The 16,656-nt window shown below is 46.5% G+C and overlaps 1 protein-coding gene across 1 annotated transcript in view; it reads left to right on the forward strand.

The window, feature by feature from the left end:
• LOC135222494 (intraflagellar transport protein 172 homolog) overlaps positions 1-16,656 on the forward strand; it is a 369,686-nt gene that overhangs the window by 22,778 nt on the left and 330,252 nt on the right. Inside the window, 3 exon segments of the mRNA XM_064260577.1 lie at positions 3,098-3,241; positions 12,360-12,472; positions 12,763-12,954. Of these exon segments, the coding sequence (XP_064116647.1) occupies positions 3,098-3,241; positions 12,360-12,472; positions 12,763-12,954 (449 nt within the window).

Genomic DNA, 16,656 nt, shown 5'->3' on the forward strand with positions numbered 1-16,656 from the left:
TCTCGGGGTTTTCGAGCATTTCCATCCCAAGAAAGGATTGCGAGAGGATTGGAGAAGATCTCGGCCTTCCTAGAGAAAGAGCGAAGCTCGGCGAGGGAATGGCTCAGTCTTCTGGGCACCCTTTCGTCGCTAGAGCAGTTCGTTTCTCTGGGGAGGCTGCACATGAGACCCCTGCAGTTCTACCTGAGGAGAATGTGGAACAGGAAGACAGGAGAACTGGCAGATTCCTTTCCTCTACAAGAAAACATCAAGAACCACTTGCGATGGTGGTTAGAACCTCTAGAAAAGAACGAGGGAGTGTCCTTGTCTCTGCAGAACCCTTGCTTAGTGTTGTTCTCCGACGCCTCAGAAACAGGATGGGGAGCAACACTAGGGACGAAGGAAGTGCCAGGCATCTGGACGAAAGAACAGATGTCCTGGCATATAAATGCGAAAGAACTTCTAGCCATTCATTTGGCTCTGAGGCATTTCGAAGAGGATGTCAGAGGCGTGGTGGTCCAGGTCAACTCGGACAACACCACGGCTCTGGCATATATCAGAAAGCAGGGGGGGAGGGGGGGACACACTCTTTCTCCCCCCCTTTACGAGTTAGCAAGGGCTCTATTAATCTGGGCGGGAGTAGGAACGAAAGACAGTACTCTTGACAAGATTCGTTCAAGGAGGAAGGAATATAAGGGCAGACAGATTGAGCAGGAAGAACCAGGTCCTTCCAACAGAATGGACCCTTCATTCAGAAGTCTGCCAGAAGCTGTGGTCTCTATGGGGGAAACCTCAAGTAGATCTGTTTGCGACGTTCCTCTCCAGAAGGATGGAGAACTTCTGGTCGTTAGGGGAGGATCCTAGAGCCCTAGCAATCGATGCCCTGCTCATGGATTGGTCGGGCATAGATGCATACGCTTTTCCCCCGTTCAAGATACTGGGGGAAGTGATAAGGAAGTTCGTGTCCTCGGAAGGAACGAGGATGACATTAATCGCTCCCTTTTGGCCTGCTCGAGAATGGTTCACAGAGGTACTGGAATGGACGGTGGACTTCCCCAGATCTCTTCCCGAAAGGACAGATCTGCTCAGACAACCCCACTTCGAGAGGTATCACAAAAACATCCACGCTCTCGCCCTGACTGCCTTTCGACTATCGAAAGATTGGTCAGAGCGAGAGGCTTTTCTCGCAAAGCTGCAAAAGCAATTGCGAGAGCACGAAGATCCTCTACCATGCGGATCTATCAATCGAAGTGGGAAGTCTTCTGTAGATGGTGCAAGGCGAAGAAGCTGTCCTCCTCCGATACCTCTGTGACCGAAATTGCTGATTTCCTGCTATATTTGAGAGAGGAATCTCAATTGGCGGTATCTACAATAAAGGGGTATAGGAGCATGCTATCTGCTGTGTTCAGGAACAGGGGCCTGAACAAAGACCTTCATGATTTGATTCGATCATTTGAAACATCAAAATCGAAGACTTCACTTACCCCTAGCTGGAAACCTAGACGTAGGTTTCTTAAATAACCCTCAACATCAGAGAAGTTCGAGCCTCCTAATCAAGCATCCTTCAGAGACATTACGAGGAAGTGTATTTTTCTAATGGCTCTCGCTACTGCCAAAAGAGTCAGCGAATTGCAGGCTCTAGACTCGAGAGTGGGCTTTAGAGGAGACTCTGCAGTGGTATCTTTCCGGCCTTTGTTTTTAGCAAAGAATGAAAATCCTTCGAGACCTTGGCCCAGGAGTTTTGAAGTTAAAGGGCTTTCTCAACTTGTGGGAAAGGAAATTGAGAGATCATTATGTCCGGTTAGAGCCTTAAAATTTTACTTGCAGAAGAAGAAACAGCTGCAAGGTTGCAATCAGCTCTCTGGTGTGCAGTTAAGGACCCGAAGAGACCAATGTCGAAAAATGCCTAGCCTTTTTTGTCAGAAACGTGATAACTGAGGCTCACATGAAATGCAAAAGTGAATCCTTTTGCAGCATTGAGAGTAAAACGCACGAGGTACGTGCAGTTGCTACATCGATATCGTTCAATAAGAACATGTCGATGAAAAACATCTTAGCAGCTACGTACTGGAGGTGCAACTCGGTGTTTGCCTCCCATTATTTAAAAGATGTAAGGGTAACATACGAGAAATGCTTCTCTCTGGGTCCGTATGTATCAGCGGATACAGTGCTGGGTGAAGGAGATAAGACTGATCCTTAATTTTTCTTTAATTTTTGTTTAATTTTAATTTTAAAATAGTTTGGTGTTGAATTTTAAGGTTGTTTGAAAGGTGGTTGGGGATAACTCCTTTCAATCTTAGTACATACTAATCCACGGTTAGGATCGGGTGATCGGGATCAGTGTTGTACTCCTTTGTTATGCCATTAGGCATAGGTGTATTGTCATGTAAGTGGATAGGACCCCATTGACAAAGGCCATTAGGTTCTGTCGAGTAAGTGGATAAGACCCCATCGACAGTCCTCTAAGCAGTAGCTATGAAATCTTACGCCAAAACAGGTAGGAACCAGGGTATTTTTTTTTTATTACCTGCAACGTATGTTGTTTACCTGTCTAATCAGTAATTAGCTGTCTCTTACCCTCTGCCAAAGGTGCCAATCAGCTAAGTATATATCTGACAGGGAAGTTGAATGTATGAAAATGATATTGTTATTGTACAATAAAGTTTCATACATACTTACCTGGCAGATATATACGATTAAATGGCCCACCCAGCCTCCCCTCAGGAGACAGGTGGAAGAGAAAATCTGGTTCTAGAACGGTAATGGTTCCTATTCCTCCATTCCCTGCCCCCAGGTGCGGCAGGCCGTAGATCACCTGACCTACCTGTAGCGTGTGCCGCGAAATTTGAATTTCTGTCGGGGACGACGGAGTCTATAGCTAAGTATATATCTGCCAGGTAAGTATGTATGAAACTTTATTGTACAATAACAATATCATTTTTCCACGAATAATCTAGGGAAACGTTCCAGAGAGAAATCCGCGAATGTGTGAGTCCGCGAATCCGGAGAATGTGACTATGGGGATACCACTGTAGTTAGGGAAAGTACAATTTACTTTTAAAAGTTGTGATTTCTCAAGTGTAATACTGTAAGGTATGTACTATTTTGCTCTTTTCAGGATGGTGCAGCTAAAATCACTGCACTTGCTTGGTCACCAAATAATGTAAAATTAGCAGTGTCAACAGCAGAACGTGTCATTCTCCTCTTTGACGAAAATGGAGAACGAAGGGATAAATTTTCTACGAAGCCAGCTGACGCAAAGGTAAATGCAGCACTCATTTCTAATTACAGTATGATATCTGTTTAAATTTTAAATAAAACGTTATTAGAATGTGGTTCCATGATTATGTAAAGATCATAGTATATTTTTTCAAAGACTTCGCTGATGTAGAATTAGAGAAGCAGCTCACAGTATCAGTGTCCCATGGGTATTAAACATTGCTGTCTCGGACTTAACCGTACAAACTCCAAAGTGCAATATGTTGACTTACACGTACATGTACATATTCCAAAATCTTTAAAAAGGAATTAACTCTGTTACTCCCAATAATAGAGTATTGTCAAATGATTGTGCTTATGAAGCTGTTTTTTATCCAGACAAAGTAATTCAAGCCACAAGGTGTTGGTCTACAGTGGTTCTCACTTACACTCTTGGCTTCTTGGCAAAGACAAAAATTTCTGATAGACATGAATAAATGAATGATGTCAAGTTTTACAGTGAGTGGTGTATGCAAAAGGTGTGCCATCCAACTCCCCCTCTCTTTTTCAGCACAAAGCCTTCTCCATCACTATAGACCTTGATACTAAGAACTTTTATTCCAGTCATTTATTTCACATTGATCACGCTTCATAGACTTAGCACTGTACAAGTTTTCCCTTTTTTCCCTTCCCTCTTTGAATTATTTTGTAGAACATTTTCTTAGGAGTTTGACTGTCATTTATTCATCTTTTTAAGATGGCTTGTCTACAATTCCTTGACTCAGGACCTTTACATTTTTTTTACTTTGTTTCAGTGTATACTAAAGATCTTTTTGTTCATGAAACTTACCTGTCAGATATATATATAGCTGTATTTTTCCGAATCCGACAGAAATTTAAACACTTACGACACACGCAGTGGGAGTCAGGTGGTTAGTACCCATTCCCGCCGCTGGGAGGCGGGTATCAGGAATCATTCCCATTTTCTATTCATAATTTTTCTGTCGCCGGTGCTGAAAACACCTGTTTGCAGCACCTCCGTCCAGATTTTGGAAACTTACTAGCTACTTGAGTATCCCTTTTGGTTTTTCTTTGGTATCTGAATTGGATCGGTGGCTTGGCACACGTTGACTTTGGATTGATTTGAATTTGGTATTGATTTTTCTTTGATCAAGATGTCAGGGTCTAGTTCTGCTAGCGCTAGATTTTGTTCTATGTCCGAATGTAGAGGTAGGCTACTGAAAGCTTCAGTAGACCCACATTCTGTTTGTAAAGTTTGCAGGGGGAATGAATGTACGTTTGAAAGTCGTTGTAAGGAGTGTGAAAGATTAACAGAGTAGTCGGAATGGAAGGCGTATGAAACCTATCTTAAGAAACTTGAGCGAGATAGGTTAAGGAGGTCTTCCTCCAGGAGTGTTTCAGGTAGGCAAGATTTTAATTATTCTCCTGCTAACCCTCCTTCTGTAGATTATGCTCCTACCCCTGTAGTGTTGCCGCCGGCCCCTGAAACAGTGTCGGTAGAAGGTAATACTTTATCGCTAATTCTTGAATCGATTCGTAACTTAGAATCAAAAGTGTTAGCTCTGGAGAGCAAAAGTGAAGAGAAGTGCAGTGAAAGTGCCCCTTGTGTAGTGGAGGGTGCGTCAGATCGGCCTCATTCCGCCTCTAGACCTAGACCTCTGCTTGACTCCCAGATTACGGGGAGAGAGCATGTCGAAAGTCGAAGGAGGGTTACGAGGAACCCCCACCGATCTGGCGTGCCTTCGGCAGCTTCTGACGAACCTACCCAGACTGCCAAGGAGCGTGCGCGTGCACGTCTTCTCAAGGAGTGCTTTTCTTCTTCTGAAGCTTCCTCCCTGCGCAAGGGGTGGAGCTCTCATACCGCATCACGTCCGCTGAAAGGACGGCTCGCGTTCGGGACGCTTCACGTCCAAGTTGTTCTCCGGAACTTTGCTCGTCGCCTGATAGTGCGTTTGCTGCTTTTCCTCCGCAGAAGAAGCGTAAGGATTATTTGGAGGCGGAGTCTTTCCTAGATGTTTCTTTCGAGCGCCGCAGTCGCTCTAAGGTGCGTGAAGTGGCGGTTCCTGGGAGTAGGAAGAAGGCGTCCCCTCGCCACTCGCCTGCTCACAGGATCAGCCCCTCCCCAGAAAAGGAGGCTTCACTACAAGCAAGATTCTCCAGTCTCTTCAGCAGCAACTTCGAGATGTTTTTTCTTCAGAGAGAGACTGTTCCACGTCGCCGTAGGAAGGATGACAATCTTCCTGTGAAGAGGTCGAGGCGTTCTCTCCCTCTCCTCAGCTCGTCTCTCTCTCTCGTTTGAGTCGCCCTCTAGAGTTCGTTCTGCTCCCCAGCAAACTTTCTAGAGGAGGCAAGAAATTCGTTTCTCGCTCTAGTGAAGCGGTTGTTTCCGCTGCTACGAAACTTGTTGATAAGAAGCGCGTTTCTTTAGATGCGAGACGCTTCTGTGAAAGTCAAGCGCGCTTTAGTGGACGCCAAGCGTGATTCGGTGCAAGGTACGCGAGCGCCAGTGGGACGCTCAGGCGCGTTTTAGTGGACGCTCGGCGCGCACCAGTGGACGCTCAGCGCGCGCCAGTGGACGCCAGGTGTACACCTTGGCTGCGGTCGAGCGCGCTTCAGTCGGCGCCAGTAGATTGGCTTCGGACGCCAAGCGCGCGCCTACGGACGTCAGTTTTCCACCTCCGCAAGCGGAAGCGGAAGCGGGAACTCTTCCTGTTCGCCGCTCTTTCTCTTTTGAGAAAGCTCGTGACTCTTCTTTACTTCCTCCTACTTCTCAGTGTCTGAAGAGGAAATTAGTGACGCTTTCGTCGAAGTGGACGAAGAACAGCAGTTGGCTCCAGTTTCGACGGACTACAAGGTTTTGACTCGTTTGCTACAGTCAGTCTTTGCAGACACTTTCCAACCTGAAGCTCCACGTACTCCTCCCTCTCAGTTTTTCGTCATCCACCAAGCTACTAAGATCTCGGGCTTTGTGAAAATGAAGAAGTCGCTTTCTACGAAGCAAGCTTTCGAAAGGTCCATGATTGGATGGAAAAGAGGAAAGCTTCAGGCAAGACTTCTTTCGCTTTACCACCTTCAAGACTTTGTGGCAAAGCTGGTATGTGGTATGAGACGGGAGAAAACGTCGGAGTTAAGCTTCCAGCCTCAGCTCAAGGAGACTTTGGTAGTATTGTGGATGCCGCCAGAAGATCTTTCTGTCTTCCTCTAAGGTCTCTTGGACGCATAGTGAGTTAGACTTTCACCTTAAAGGCCTCTTCAGGACACTAGAGGTCTTTAATTTTATTGGACTGGCTGCCTTGGAGTATTGGATGCCAGGTCCAGGAGTTCTGATTCCATCAGTCTGGGGGAGCTGTCCAGTGTATTGTCTTGCATGGACAAGGGGCCGTCAGGGATGGTTCTGAGGAATTTGGCTGCTCATTTCAGCACGGGACTGCTTAAGAAAAGAGCACTTTTTTGCAATTTTACTGCAAAGTCGGTCTCACCAGCGCAAAAAGCGGATCTTCTTTTCGCTCCTTTCTCAGAACATCTCTTCCCCCAGTCTATGGTAAAGGACATAGCTGCCAGTCTCCAGGAGAAAGCAACCCAAGACCTTCTGGCACAGTCTTCTAGGAAGCCTACTACTACTTCGTCTTCTGGGTCCTCTGCTTTGAAGAAATCGAAGCCCTTTCGATCCGCTTCTTCCTCGAAGCCAGCCCCTCGAGGAAGAGGCTCTTTCAGAGGCAAGACTCCCGCTCCTTCCAAGAGCAAGAAGTGAGAGGGAATCCTTCAGCCACCGGTAGGAGCCAGGCTTCTACATTTCGCGAAAGCTTGGGAAGAGAGAGGTGCCGACGCTTGGTCTCTGGACATCGTCAAGAAGGGGTACAGAATTCCTTTCCTGATGTTACCACCCGCTGTCTTCGACACCAAAGGATTTGTCTCCTTCGTATCAGGGAGAAAGCAGAAAGTGCTTCACGATCTACTAGATCAAATGATCGAGAAGCAGGCAGTGGAACAGGTCTTCGACCGGAGTTCTCCGGGGTTTTACAACCGTCTGTTCCTAGTGCCGAAGCAGTCAGGGGGGTGGCGCCCCGTTCTGGATGTCAGCAGTCTAAATCGCTTCGTTACCAAGCAGAAGTTCAAGATGGAGACACCTCAATCCGTGCTTGCAGCCTTAAGACCGGGGGATTGGATGGTCTCTTTAGACCTTCAGGACGCATACTTTCACGTCCCCATCCATCCCCGATCAAGGAAATACCTGCGGTTTGTCCTGAAAGGGAAGATTTTCCATTCAGGGCACTCTGCTTTGGTCTCAGCACGGCGCCGATGGTGTTCACCGTTCTTATGAAGAACGTTGCGAGGTGGCTCCATCTTGCGGAAATAAGGATCTCTCTCTACCTAGACGACTGGCTTATTCGAGCCTCATCGCAAGAACCGGTGTCTGAAGGACCTTCACACGACTCTGTCGTTAGCGAGGTCCCTGGGACTTCTGGTGAATCTCGAAAAGTCGCATCTGACTCCTTCTCAATCCTTAGTCTATCTTGGGGATTCAGATGGACTCAGTGGCTTTTCGGGCTTTTCCGTCCCAGGGGCGACAACTTCAATGCCTGGACAAAGTGTCGGCCTTTCTTAGGGAAGGAAACATGCTCGTGAGGGAATGGATGAGTCTGCTGGGGACCATTTCCTCACTGGAGAAGTTTGTTTCTCTGGGAAGGTTGCACCTCCGACCACTTCAGTTCTTCCTCTCAAGCAATTGGTCACGCAAACAGGATCTAGAAGAGGTCTTGTCTTTGACGGAAGAAGTGAAAAAGCACCTCAAATGGTGGTTGGATCCAAAGAAGCTTGCGGAAGGACTTTCGCTCAAGCTTCGGAACCCCGACCTAGTGTTGTTCTCCGACGCGTCCTCCACGGGTTTGAGCACACTGGGAGGGAGAGAAGTGTCAGGCACCTGGAGAGGGGAACAGGTGTCCTGGCACATCAATCTAAAAGAACTTTCAGCGGTTTACCTTGCTCTAAGGTTCTTCCAAGAGGAAGTCTCCAACAAAGTGGTTCAGATAAACTCGGAACACCACAGCCTTGGCATACCTCAGGAAACAGGGGGGAACTCACTCTCCTTCTCTGTTCGCCATCGCGAGGAATATCCTGATTTGGGCGAAGTCGCAAAACGTCACGATTCTGACAAGATTTGTGTCAGGCGTGGAAAACGTGCGAGCGGACCTTCTCAGTCGGCAAGGGACAGCTTCTGCCGACGGAATGGACCCTTCATCAGGAAGTATGCCAGGCGCTATGGAAGCTGTGGGGACGTCCATGTGGACGTTTTTGCAACTTCCCGAACGAAGAGACTTCCGCTTTATTGCTCCCCAGTTCTGGACCCGGAGCAGTGGCAGTAGACGCCCTACTGTGGAATTGGTCGGACTAGACATTTGACGCTTTTCCCCCATTCAAAATCCTCGGGGAAGTAATGAGGAAGTTCGCTGCATCAGGAAGGAGCGAGGAATGACCCTCATCGCCCCCTTCTGGCCCAGCGGTCGACTGGTTCACGGAGGTGATGTCCTTCCTAGTAGACTTTCCTCCAAAGGGACTCTGCCCCTAAGGGAAAAGATCGACTCAGACCAGCCCCACCCCCTTCGAGATATGGTACCACAATAAAAACCTCCCCGCTCTGAGTTCTGATCTTGCGTTAAGGGGACCAAATTTGCAAGAAAGTTGGCCCAGAGCGAGGGGTTTTTCAAGACCTGTGGCAACGGCGATTGCCACCCCTGCAAGGAGGCCCTCCTCAATCGCAGTTTACCAATCAAAGTGGGCTGTCTTTAGAAGTTGGTGCAGAAGGAAGGGCATTTCCTCCACCTCAACCTCTGTGAGCCAGATAGCAGATTTCCTTCTTCACCTTAGGAAAGAAGCGAAACTAGCCGTTCCCACGATTAAAGGCTACAGAAGCGTGCTTTCTGTGGTCTTCAGACATAGAGGACTCGACTTAGCGAATGATAGAGACATTCATGATCTCATTAGATCATTTGAGACTGTGAAAGTTCTCCAACCTAAAGTACCATCGTGGAACTTAGACGTGGTACTGAAGTTTCTCATGTCGAGTCAATTTGAACCGCTCCATTTAGCCTCGCTTAGGAATCTTACTAAGAAGCCATTTCCTAAACCGCTCTGGCGACGGCGAAGAGGGTTAGCGAAATTCAAGTCATAAGCAAGCATATTGGGTTCAAGGATCATAGTGCAGTTTGTTCCTTAAGTCCTACGTTCTTAGCAAAGACGAACGAAAGAAACCCTTCCCAACCCTTGGCCGAGGACGTTCGAGATCAAAGGGTTGTCGGAGCTAGTGGACCTGAAGCTGAGAGAGTCCTGTGTCCTGTCAGGGCTCTCAAGTTTTATTTGCAGAGAACCAGAGCATGCAGAGGTTCTTCGGAGAACTTGTGGTGCTCTGTGGAAAAACCAGATCTTCCGATGTCGAAGAATGCACTGGCTTCTTCTTAAGAAGTACGGTTAAGGAAGTCCCATGAAAAGTGTAGTGAAGTGACATGGAGCTTCTGAAAGTGAAAGCCCACGAGTTGAGGGCTATTGCTACTTCGGTGGCTTCACAAAAATATGGCAATCAGATATTTTGGGCGCCACTTATTGGCGAAGCAATTCGGTGTTCGCTTCACACTACCTGCGAGGAGGTGAAAGCAACATACGAAAATTGTTACTCGCTCGGACCATACGTCGCTGCAGACACTGTTTTGGGGGCAGGAGGTAGCGCTCATCCTATCCTTTAATGGTTTAGGGGAGTTTTTAACTTGTGTTATGGTTGTGGGGTTGACCGCCTGCGTTGGATCTCCCTTCCATTAGCTTAGTCTATGTGGGATACTTTTGGTAGGCTACGCCAGGTGGTTTGGTTTTACTTCGTTGCCCTCATTTGTATGGTCAATGGTCTAAGTCCACGTCGTGGTCTCGCCCCTGTTGACAGATCATCTGGAGTGCACCAGCTTTATAGGTCTCTACCTTGCTGGCAACTCTAGTAGCACAAGCAGACTTATGCGGCAGTAACCACGAAGTCAGCTATGCTAACAGGTAAGAATCAAGATATCAATTATCTGCATATATATGTTTCCTAAAATCTTCTATTCTGTCTACTCCCACCACCAAAGGTGGGATTCAGCTATATATATATCTGACAGGTAAGTTTCATGAACAAAATGATATTGTAATGATACAATTAAGTTTGTTCATACTTACCTGGCAGATTATATATAATATCAAGTACCCACCCACCTCCCTCAGGAGACAGTGGAAATAAAAATTATGAATAGAAAATGGGAATGATTCCTGATACCCGCCTCCCAGCGGCGGGAATGGGTACTAACCACCTGACTCCCACTGCGTGTGTCGTAAGTGTTTAAATTTCTGTCGGATTCGGAAAAATACAGCTATATATATATCTGCCAGGTAAGTATGAACAAACTTAATTGTATCATTACAATATCATTTTAAGTAAAGAGCAGCACACTAGCATTGTAAACATTGACCTTTTGTTTTATTGTGAGCATCCTGTATGACTGAGCCAAAATCTTCTGCTACCTTTCTAATTTTAAATACAGCATTTCTTCATCTAGACAATAGTTTGAGGGAAGAGCAGAAACCAGTATAGCAAACAGTAATTAAAACTCACGATAAACATATCGGTAAGAATGCCTTTCTGATCTACTTTTTGCATCTTAACAATAGTTTATAGATTTGATGGTGTACCAAAAAGTTATTCATGTCTTGAATTTCTTAGGAGGCAGTCTTTTTAACTGCATCATGTTACTCTAGTATCATTTATTTTTTACAATACAAACCCATTAGTATTTAATGATAGCTTTAACTCCAGTCAGCATCAATATTAGTACAGTCTACAGAAGTCTTTCCACCTAAGTAGAAATCCAAGTCTGTGAGTACTAAACTTCAGATGTAACCTTTTTGACTGGTTGTGGAAGGTAGCAGTAGAACCAGATTTGTGAGGTCATCCTTTCCTCATGATTCAGGTCTGCCACCATCTAGGATGTCACATCAGCTGTAATAGGTCAGAGTTAGTGTTATTAATAAAAGTTATGTAGTGAGTACCATAGACACTGAAGTGGCAGTAGCCCTAGATAACCCAACAGGGGCAGGATCAAGAAATTGTCATCCTTGATCCTGAAGTTCTGGTACAGACCAGATGTTCAGGTCAATATAAGTCAATTCATGATCGGGCAGCTTATCTCTCCTTAGAAACTTACTTCCCATAGTCATCTCTGTGTTGCTATTCTTGTGGAAAAGTTCATGGCCAACAGTTTCTCAACCAGACAGTTACTCAGTCACAGCCATTGACATGAGGATCCCAGGCACTATTTAATAGGAACTGTTCTGGCAGGCACTTGGTATCTTTTATTTCTTCGACAAAAGACTGCAGCATCTAGTCTAGGATATATATTAGATATGGATGTGGACACATATGAGTGATTGTTTTGAATAATTGTTTTTTTAGAGAAAAATATGGTGTTTACTAAATTAAATTCTTTAGGTGGGTTCATTGTTTACAGCCCAACATATTGTGTAGTTCTTTCCACTCCTATTTCTCCTTGTTTCCTCAGTGTGCCCATTAGGAATCATTTGAATTTAAGGGCCCCAGGTAAATTCCATTTCAGAAGTGCTTATGAGTGGTTTGTTCCCTCACATGCAAACTGTTATTCTGGTTGTTTATGCTTCTGACAGTGGAAATTGAAGTGCTGGTGGTAAGAGAGTGACTTGCACCAATAAGTAAGCTGGGATTTCTGTCACCGGGGATTAACGAACTTTTGCTCTTTGTAACCTTAAACAACCACTGCGTTAGTTGCATCAGTTTTAAATTTCTGCTTTACCATTAAAAAGCAAGTAGCAAATTAAGGCTCACTTAAAATGGTCCTTGGATTGTGAGGATACATTGCTCTTTAAAGAATCTTAATTTTCTGACACTCTTTTAAAAGATTCTTATCCTCATTTTTAGAATTACTGTAGTACTGCAATAATTCTGGTACTGTGCAGTTATTCAAAATACTACATATATTTAACACATAGTACAAAGTGGGATGTATATGTAATTCATGCCAAAATAATTGAATAAGATGAAGATGTAGCTAACTTGAAACAGAAGCACTTTTTCATGTGCGCACATAATTCTTTAACCTGCCTTAATTTTTCAGTATGGAAAGAAGAGTTACCTTGTCAAAGCCATCGCTTTCTCCCCTGACAGCACCAAAATTGCCATTGGACAGACTGATAATATAATATATGTATACAAAATTGGAGAAGAATGGTAAGCAATTATTATTTTTACAAGATTCCTCCTAATTTATAAGTGAGAAATGTATTAAATTAGAATGTTACTTTAATGATTGCTGAAAATGAAGGTTTTGTTGGAGGTGAATTTTATGCTGTGCGTATGTAGTGATAAGATTAAAGCAAATTTTATAGGAGAGTAGGATTTATTTGGTTAGGGTACCAAGGTTGAAATCTCATGGTTTACAAACTTTAATTAAAACTATCAGGACAAGTTATTGCAGTTATTAACATGAGACATAAACCAATTTTATACATTTTTAATAGGGGAGAGAAAAAAGTGATCTGCAACAAGTTTGTGCAGTCATCAGGTCAACCGGTAACCTGATCGATTTGGCCGATGGAAGGACCAATTGTCTATGGATTGCTGGAGGGTAAAGTTCGAGCAGCAAACGTCAAAAACAACAAGTCTCAGACTCTCTATCAGACAGACTCATATGTTGTATCTCTGACCCCCAAGTAAGTCAAATGTGACACTTTATGTTTTTCAATTTTCTTACTATATACAGCTATATACAGTGAATATCACTTGCTGTTTTTAACACTTTAAAAATCATTTTGTTCATGAGACTTACCTGTCAGATATATATATATAGCTGTATTCTCCAAAGTCCGACAGAATTTCTAAACTTACGACACATGCAGTGGGAGGCCAGGTGGTTAGTACCCATTCCCGCCGCTGGGAGGCGGGTATCAGGAACCATTCCCATTTTCTATTCAGATTTTCTCTGTCGCCGGTACCGTCAACACCTGTTTTCAGTACCTCCATCATTGGATTTTGTAAACTTCGTTGTCACATAAGTATTCTGATTGCCTTTTGGTTTTTGACTTTGGTTTTGTGGCGAGGAACACGCTATTGTGGACTGTTTTGAATTTGGATTTTATTTTTCTTGAACAAAGAAGTCTGGTTCTAGTTCTGCTAGTTTAAGGGTTTGTTGTGTGGAAGAGTGTAAGGTGAGGCTACCGAAGGCTTCGGTAGATCCCCACACTGTATGCACGAGCTGTAGGGGACATGTGTGTTTGGTAAATGATCGATGTAAGGAGTGTGAGAGTTTGTCTGATTCAGGTTGGAAGACGTATGATTCCTATGTGCGCAAGTTAGAGCGTGACAGGATCAGGAGGTCTTCCTCCAGGAGCGTGTCAGGCAGTAGACGTCAGGGTAGTAATTTTTCACCTGCTAACCCTCCTGTAGACTTTGCTACCCCTAACCCTGTGGTGTTGCCTTTGGGCCCTGAGATTGTGTCTGCAGAGGGTAATGCCCTGTCTGTGATTTTGGATTCTCTCCGTAATCTGGAATCCAAAGTGCTCGCCTTAGAAAGTGGTGTGGTGAAGTGCTGTGATAGTGCTCCTAGTGTTGTGGAGGGGGCGTTAGATCGGCCCTATAATGCCTCTAGGCCTGGACCTCTGTCGGACTCCCAGGACTCAGGGAGTGGGCAAGTCGAAAACCGAAAGAGGGTTACGGGGGCTCCCCACCGATCGGGCGTCCCTTCGGCAGGTCCTGTTGACACTTCTCAGGCTGTCAAGGATCGTGCTTGTGCACGAATCCTTAAGGATTGCTTCTCGTCCTCCGAAGCGTCCTCCCCGCGCAAGGGGTGGAGCTCTCGGAAGGACTCTCGCCCTTTGAAGAGAAGCTTCAGAGAGGAGGACGCATCACGTCCTTTTTCTCCAGATGCTTTTCAGTCATCTCCGGAGAGTTTTGACGCTTTCCCACCGCAGACGAGGACCAGGACGTCATCAGAGGATGACGCTGTTGAGCGCCCCAGTCGCTCCAGGGAGAGAGCTGTAGCTTTTCCTGTGAGAAGGAAGAAGGCGTCCCCTCGCCCCTCATCTTCCCACAGGATCAGCCCTTCCCCTGAGAAGGAGTCTTCTCCTACCAAGAAGATGCTCCTTGTTATGCAGCAACAGTTAGCTTCGTTGATTGCTGAGAAAGAAGCAGAGCCGCGTTGACGTAGGAAGGACTTGAGGCTGCCCATCAAGAGGTCCAAGCAGTCCCCCTCTCCTTCTCCTCGTTCGTCTCTTTCGCCTGTTTCGTCGCCCTCTAGATTTCGTTCGGCACCCCAGCGCTTGTCTAGAGGGTGCGATGAGCGTCTCCCCAGACTCTCTTCTGTCGAGAGGGAGGAAGACCGTAAGGCTCTTCGCAGCAGGGATCGTCTAGCTTCTCAACAAGATGCTCCTCTCGCTCCCCTTCGTGACGCTCTGCATGCTGCTAGGCATGACGCTCCTCAAGCTGCTTGTCTTGACGCTTCCCAGGCTGCTACTTTTCTTCAGGAAGCTCGTCAGGACGCCCGTCGGGACGCTCGTCGTAGTGCTCGTCAGGATGCCCGGCAGGACGCTCGCCAGGACGCTCGTAGGGACGCTCTTCAGGACACTTGTCAGGACGCTCGCCAACGCCAGGACGCTCGCCAACGCCAGGACTCTCGTCAGGACGCTCGTCAAGACGCTCGTCAGGACGCCTCCTTTGCAGATCTTCCAGACGCTTCAAAGGCTGTTGCAAAAGACGCCCAGCCATGTGCAGCGAGTTCTTCTTAGCAGCGGAGGTCCCTCTTGAGAGTTGGGCCTAAAGGTCTTAGACCTCTTACTTCTGTGGATTCGTCTGTTGCTCCCGTGGAAGAGGGAGAGTTAGGTAGTTCGTCGGAGGCCGCAGATGAAGAGCAGCCTTCTACGTCGTCTTCATCCTTAGACTACCAGGTCTTGGCCCGTCTTCTTTGTGAATTGTTTGGAGACAAGTTCCAACCCTCGGCCCCTCGCTCTCCTCCTTCGCAGTTAGCCTCTTCTAAAACGAGTAGAACGCCGGGATTTGTTAAAATGAAGACTTCCCTTTCTACGAAGAGAGCCTTCAAGAAGGTCCACGACTGGATGGATTTAAGGAAGGCCCAAGGCAAGACTTCTTCTGCCCTGCCTCCGTCGAGACTCAGTGGTAAAGCAGGGATTTGGTATGAAACAGGAGAGGACGTTGGGTTGAGAGTTCCTTCCTCTTCCCAGGGAGACTTTGCCAGCATAGTAGACGCCCCAAGGAGGTCTCTCCTTTCATCGGCGAAGGTGTCGTGGACTCCTTTTGAATTGGACCATCATCTGAAAGGACTGTTTCGGACAATGGAAGTTTTCAACTTTTTGGACTGGTGTTTGGGAGTCCTGGATTTGCAGTCGCAGAGTCCGGACTTTATTAGTCTGGGGGAGCTGTCCAGCGTTTTGGCATGTATGGACAAGGCCGTCAGGGATGGTTCGGAGGAGCTGGCTTCGCACTTTTGTACAGGGCTCTTGAAGAAGAGAGCTTTGTATTGTAACTTTACTGCGAAGCCTGTTTCTCCCTCACAGAGGGCAGAGTTGCTGTTCTCCCCTCTTTCGAGCCATCTTTTCCTCCAGTCTATGATCAAGGATCTAGCCGTCAGCCTGCAGGAGAAGGCTACTCAAGACCTCCTGGCCCAGTCTTCCAGACGTCCGGCAGTCCCTTCGCTACTACGCTTGGGCAGGCTTCTAGGAAGCAGAAGCCCTTTCGCGGAGGAACTTCCTCGAGATCGTCTCCTCGAGGAAGAGGTCTTCCCAGAGGCAGAGCCCCTTCCAAGCTCAGGGGTAAGAAATGATGCGTCAGTCCTTCAGACACCAGTCGGAGCCAGGCTTCTTTCATTTGCAAAAGCCTGGAGAGAGAGAGGGACAGACAGCTGGTCCCTCGAAGTCATCGAGAAAGGATACAAGATCCCATTCCTCAAACCGCCTCCGCTGTGCACTACACCCAGGGATCTGTCACCCTCCTACCATCGAGAGAAGCAGCAGATTCTGTTCGATCTGGTCGGGCAAATGCTCGAAAAGAAGGCTGTGGAACAGGTCCTAGACCTGGAATCTCCAGGTTTCTACAACAGGTTGTTCCTGATGCCGAAACAGTCGGGAGGATGGAGACCAGTCCTAGACGTCAGCAGGCTGAACCTTTTTGTAGAAAAACAAAAATTCAAGATGGAGACGCCTCAGTCGGTTCTAGGAGCCTTATTTGCTTCGGGCTAAGCACAGCCCCGATGATCTTCACAATTCTAATGAGGAATGTGGCGAGATGGCTTCATCTTTCAAGCATAAGAATCTCTCTGTACTTAGACGATTGGCTCATTTGAGCCTCGTCGGAGTCGAGGTGTCTGGAGGACCTTCACATGACGTTAGCATTGGCAAAGTCCC

The sequence above is a fragment of the Macrobrachium nipponense genome, chromosome 3 (assembly GCF_015104395.2).
Source record: "Macrobrachium nipponense isolate FS-2020 chromosome 3, ASM1510439v2, whole genome shotgun sequence".
Taxonomy (NCBI): Eukaryota; Metazoa; Arthropoda; class Malacostraca; order Decapoda; family Palaemonidae; genus Macrobrachium; species Macrobrachium nipponense.